Consider the following 5287-nt stretch of genomic DNA (forward strand, 5'->3'; position numbering starts at 1 on the left):
TTTTCTCTCCCTCTCCCTCTCTCCCTTTCTTCCTCACTCCCGTACATCTCTTCCCTGTCTCCCACTCACTCACTCTCTCTCTCTCTATGTCTCTCTCCCTCCCTCTCCTTTTTCTCTCTCCTCCTCTCTCTCTATCTCTCTGCCCCCCTCTCCATCTCTCTCTCTATCTTTATCTCTCCGCTTCCCCCCCTCTCCCTCTCTCTCTCTCTCTATCTACCTACCTATTTTTCCCCCCTCTTGCTATCCCCTTTTATCTCTGCTCATCCCCAAATGCCTCGTGACCTCTCTTCCGTTGTGATCTCCTTTATAGCTTTTTGTATGGGCCTTCCAACCTAAAAACAAATATACTTTTTATTCATGTGATTTTGACACTTAAATTGTTCGAATATGTAATGGGGTGTATCGCAAATTTTCTGCTTCTTCTTGATGAGAAGTAATAAGAAAGGAAATACTTACGAAAAAAACTTAATTGGGCAAATGAAGAAAAATTATATAAAAAATATTCATACAACTAAGAATGTAGTGAGCGTACCTTATAGAAGATAAAGCTCACCGATTAATTACGCATAAAAATGGTGAAGCAATATCTTATAGAAGATAAAGTTCTATCTCTGTAATGATCCCGTGTTCCAACTTGGATGCCAAATTATTTTTTAACAAGTCAGGCTGCAGTATGAAGTTTTTTCCTTCACTTATGGATCCATGTGAGAACTTTTTAGCTTAATGCGTTGTGTTCTCGTCCCATTTAGTGGACGATTCGGTTGAAGGAAAGTGATCTTTCAAAAAAGTTAACCTTCACTGACAATATTAAACAATCAATGTTGAACAGTAAACATTTCACAAGGATAACGTTTCTGCAGATAACCTTCATGTACGACAAATTAGTTTCTAATTTTGCATCTACTTGTGTGGTACAAAGAAAAATGAAGGTAGGGTTTGGCACCAGCCGGAAGATGATGACATGTAGAGGGAATGACGGCATCGGTCTTGGCACTGATTTCAGGAAAAACCTAAACTCATAGCTAAAGTTCAGCTAGTCAAAAAACCAACAATTTTGGTCATGAATGAATCCATGCTGGAAAAATGCTTACTCCAAGAAACTGTAATCTAACATAAAAAGAACAATGTAGGGAATTACAGTATTGGTCTTGGCACCGACTCTCAAGAAAAACCTAAATCTATACCAAAAGTTCAGCTAGGTCAAAAACCAATTATTTTGGTCATCAGCAAATCCCTGCTGGAAAAGTGCTCACAACATGCTAACTCCAAGCCACCATGATATGAGGTAAAAATAACAATATAGTTAGGGTTTGACACCAGCTGGATGATGACGTCATGTGTAGGGAATGACGGTATCAGTCTTGGTACCGACTCTCAAGAAAAACCTAAAACTAAAGTTTGGTTAGATCAAAAACCACTAATTTTGGTCATCAGTGAATCCATGAAGAAAAATGCTTATACCATGCTTACTCCAAGCCATCGTGATCTGCGGCACCAGCCGGATGACGAAGACATGTGTAGGGAATGATGGTATCGGTGTCAGAAAAAAACCTAAACCTAAACCTAAAGTTCAGTTAGTTTAAAAACCAAAAACTTTGGCCATCAGAGAATCCATGCAGAAAAATGCTTATACCATGCTTACTCCAAGCCATCGTGATCTGGGGCACCAGCCGGATGACGAAGACATGTGTAGGGAATGACGGCATCGGTCTCAGAAAAAAACCTAAACCTAAACCTAAAGTTCAGTTAGTTTAAAAACCAAAAACTTTGGCCATCAGAGAATCCATGCAGAAAAATGCTTATACCATGCTTACTCCAAGCCATCGTGATCTGGGGCACCAGCCGGATGACGAAGACATGTGTAGGGAATGACGGTATCGGTGTCAGAAAAAAACCTAAACCTAAACCTAAAGTTCAGTTAGTTTAAAAACCAAAAACTTTGGCCATCAGAGAATCCATGCAGAAAAATGCTTATACCATGCTTACTCCAAGCTATCGTGATCTGGGGCACCAGCCGGATGACGAAGACATGTGTAGGGAATGACGGCATCGGTCTCAGAAAAAAACCTAAACCTATACCTAAAGTTCAGTTACTGAAAAAATAAATAATTTTGGTTATAAATGAATCCATTATGCAAATATGCTTACACGATGCCACCGTTGAAAATTGGGCGGGACTTATCTTTTCAAAAATTCCCTTGTTGAGGTGCCGTCGATGGCGACGATGTCCACGGCCGGCGGAGCCGATCTCTTCTCCTCCGTCGTGTCGGAAATCAAAGCCTACCAAGGCAAAGATCCGCTCTGTCCATGGCTCAGGTGATCATCAAGACAAAAATTTCATCTTTGTTGAAGATCATGATGTTCTAGTTTGCCCTAGTTTTCCTAAAAATCTGTTCTTTGTTCTTGGGCAGGGGAATCCGAAGACTGCGGGAATTCCTCCCCCGCCATGTCCTAAACGACAAGTTACCGCGGTTTTTGCAGAGGTGCGCTGAGACATTCGAATCCGACCGGCGATATCGCAGCGATCTTCGCTTCCTGCGTGTGTGGTTCCAGCTGGTAGGCGTTCTTCGTTTATCTCTTGGATCTTCGGCGTCGATGATCGCAGATTCTTTGTCAGATGGATCATGTTGATGATCCGAGGGCTGTCTTCCGGAGAATGGAGAAGAATCGGATTGGTGTCAAGCATGCCGCCTTCTATGTGGCTTACTCGTTGTATTACGAGAAGCAGAAGGACTTCGATGCGGCTGAGAAAATGTTCCTTTTGGGAGCTCAAAGGTGAGCATTCTTCATCTGGAAAGATTATTTTTTCATAATCTTTTGCCGTTCCTTCAAGTTTTTTTACCAGCTCTTGAGCTAGTGGGTAAAGCAGATGATGTATTCTTCCTCAGAATCCTATTCAATTTACCCTTGTTCAGGAGGGGTGTGTGCGAAATTTCAATATGATAATGAATTCCACCATAGAACTCAAGTCCTCTTTTTGGCTTTGTTTTATGGTGATAATTGCATATCTTTCTCATACTTTCCTTACAGAAGTTAAATTTCTGAAAGTAAACAGGACATGAAATTACATTCCTCTCGTTGATGGATGAGGCTCTTGCCGAAGTTTAATCAGAAGGCCGGTCACAAATCTTCATCTGACAAAGGGTTTAGCTCTTACTTTTTGTCACCCCTCCACCACTCTCTGATAGAGCTTATGGCCCACCAAGGGTATCTTTGTATCTGTCTGTTCATCTTGTGAGGGATATTTTGGTAGTTTACCATCTAGGTTAGTTTCCTTGAACTAGCTTTAGCCCTTGTCATTGGAGATCAGCAAAGATTGATGATTCCTATTAGACGAACTCATCATTGTCATCGTTGTTGTATCAACCCAAATATGGATGACAGATGATGAAGGCGAAATTTCTTGATGACTAAGTGATCCATCCCCTAAAAGAGGAATATTTTTCATTGTAAGGTTCAATGAGGAATGGACCGAAAATGACGATGACAAAGATATCATTATCATCTTCCTTGGCATCCAATCGTCAATGATGATTAATCATTGTCCACTCGTCATCCATGTAAACTCTATCTTTCCTCATCTCAACTCTATTTTTCCTCTTATCTTTGATCCATCACTCTATGGTTGGCTGCACATCCTAAAACCTCAATAAATCAACCCCCTGTCTCACCTTTCATACAATCACTTTACATTCCTTAATTAATTGTATTGAAAATCTCTTCCATTGATAAAACCTCAAACTCGTACAGACTTGCAGAGCCAGGAGATGAACTGCAGAAATCCTACGAGCAATTTCAATGCCGCCTGGAGCTCCATCGCAGACGCAAATCCAAGGTCAACCCACAATCAACCTCTTCCCCAAATTATCTAATTCTAATCAATTTCATCTCTCCATCAAGAATCTTATCTAAGTTAGTTTTTCAGCTGAATCAACTTCGGATGAGTGAGAGGGACAGAGATACTGATGGTTTGCTCTCTCATTTTTTCTCACACTTTCTTTCGTCATGAAAATACCTAATTACAAATAAATATTCAATGACAATCTCAGGCCCTGCGGGACCAAAAGGTCAAATCGTTGACTCACAAGAAGAGTCAACTATTGACTTGGTCAAACCAGGATCCCTGCCAAATGATGATACAGTAGTGGTCAATTTCGTGGGTTCTGCCATTGTGGGGAAATCAGAAGCAGAGGATGCCTGCCACCATGGCTTGGTGGACCCCACAGTCAACATGAAGGAGGCCTTGAACACTATAAGCAGCATGTTTCGTGAGCCGCTCGATGTCGGCCCGAGACCCAATAAGAAGGCTAATCCGATCCCACCCCGGTCAATGCCTCCAGAAGAACATGGGTTTGAGATATTCATGGATGAGGAGAACAAGGCCGGGTTTGAAATTTTCGTTGACCAGGATGCTGATGATGATGATGATCAAAGCAGGTTGAATGGTGGCGATGGCGTGGAGAACCGGAGAGAAGACACAGTGGTCTTTCGGTTTGTGGGATCCACCATCGCGGGTGATCGTGCCGTGGAGAATGCATGCCACAGTGGGCTGGTCGATCCGACGGTCAACCTGAAGGAAGCCATGGAAGACATAAACAGCATGTTTGGAAAGCCGATAGATTTCTCCAGGGAAGGCAGACGAACGAAGGAGATGACACCACATCGTCAAGAATTTGCTATCCTGGTGGATGATATAGTGGACTGCCAGCCTTCGTCCACGTCACGGGGTGGGCCTGACGCAGACTCGGGCCTATACGAGCCAACCGTGTTCACCAAGGAGGCCATTAGTGAAATAAATGATTTATTTTCGAGGCCGATGGATTTTTAGCACAAAAAATCTGAACAATTCATTTCTTAGATGGCTCTAAGTGACTGTAGGATTTTGGGTTGATTTGGCTTCCAAGTGACTGTAGGATCAAGACCCAAATTCGGAAGGCCCAAATTTGGAGATTGGGATGGTCTGATCACTATTTTAAAGTGTCCCACAGTGATCTAATATCTTTTCAAGAAAATGACGCGAGGCGCGACTTTAGGAGCGAAGAAATAAGGAGATCTTTCTATATTGACATATCAGTTGACAAAATCATTACTTCATACCTGGGTTGTCTGGTAAGAATGTGGAGAAGAACCAAAACTGAATGGTTCTGCCCCATGGGGCGTCGGCACTGCACACCACGCAGACCCTCAGGCAGAGCAGTTGTGTGATTCGGGGAAGGGGGGTCTTTTTGGCTATGATTGCTCTATCTCTCTGTCTCTCACTTGTTTTTCATATCTCTCTTACTTCTCA

The 5287-nt window shown here is 42.4% G+C and overlaps 1 protein-coding gene across 1 annotated transcript; it reads left to right on the forward strand.

Moving 5' to 3' along the window:
- Nucleotides 1-2145: 2145 nt before the first annotated feature.
- Nucleotides 2146-4853, forward strand: LOC144715876 (Mad3/BUB1 homology region 1). The gene is made up of 6 exons (XM_078590882.1): nucleotides 2146-2316; nucleotides 2412-2556; nucleotides 2618-2775; nucleotides 3751-3835; nucleotides 3926-3968; nucleotides 4050-4853. The coding sequence occupies exons 1-6, from the start codon at nucleotides 2216-2218 to the stop codon at nucleotides 4826-4828; spliced, it is 1311 nt and encodes a 436-aa protein (XP_078447008.1). The 5' UTR covers nucleotides 2146-2215; the 3' UTR covers nucleotides 4829-4853.
- Nucleotides 4854-5287: the final 434 nt, after the last annotated feature.

The sequence above is a fragment of the Wolffia australiana genome, chromosome 19 (assembly GCF_029677425.1).
Source record: "Wolffia australiana isolate 7733 chromosome 19, ASM2967742v1".
NCBI classification, from domain to species: domain Eukaryota; kingdom Viridiplantae; phylum Streptophyta; class Magnoliopsida; order Alismatales; family Araceae; genus Wolffia; species Wolffia australiana.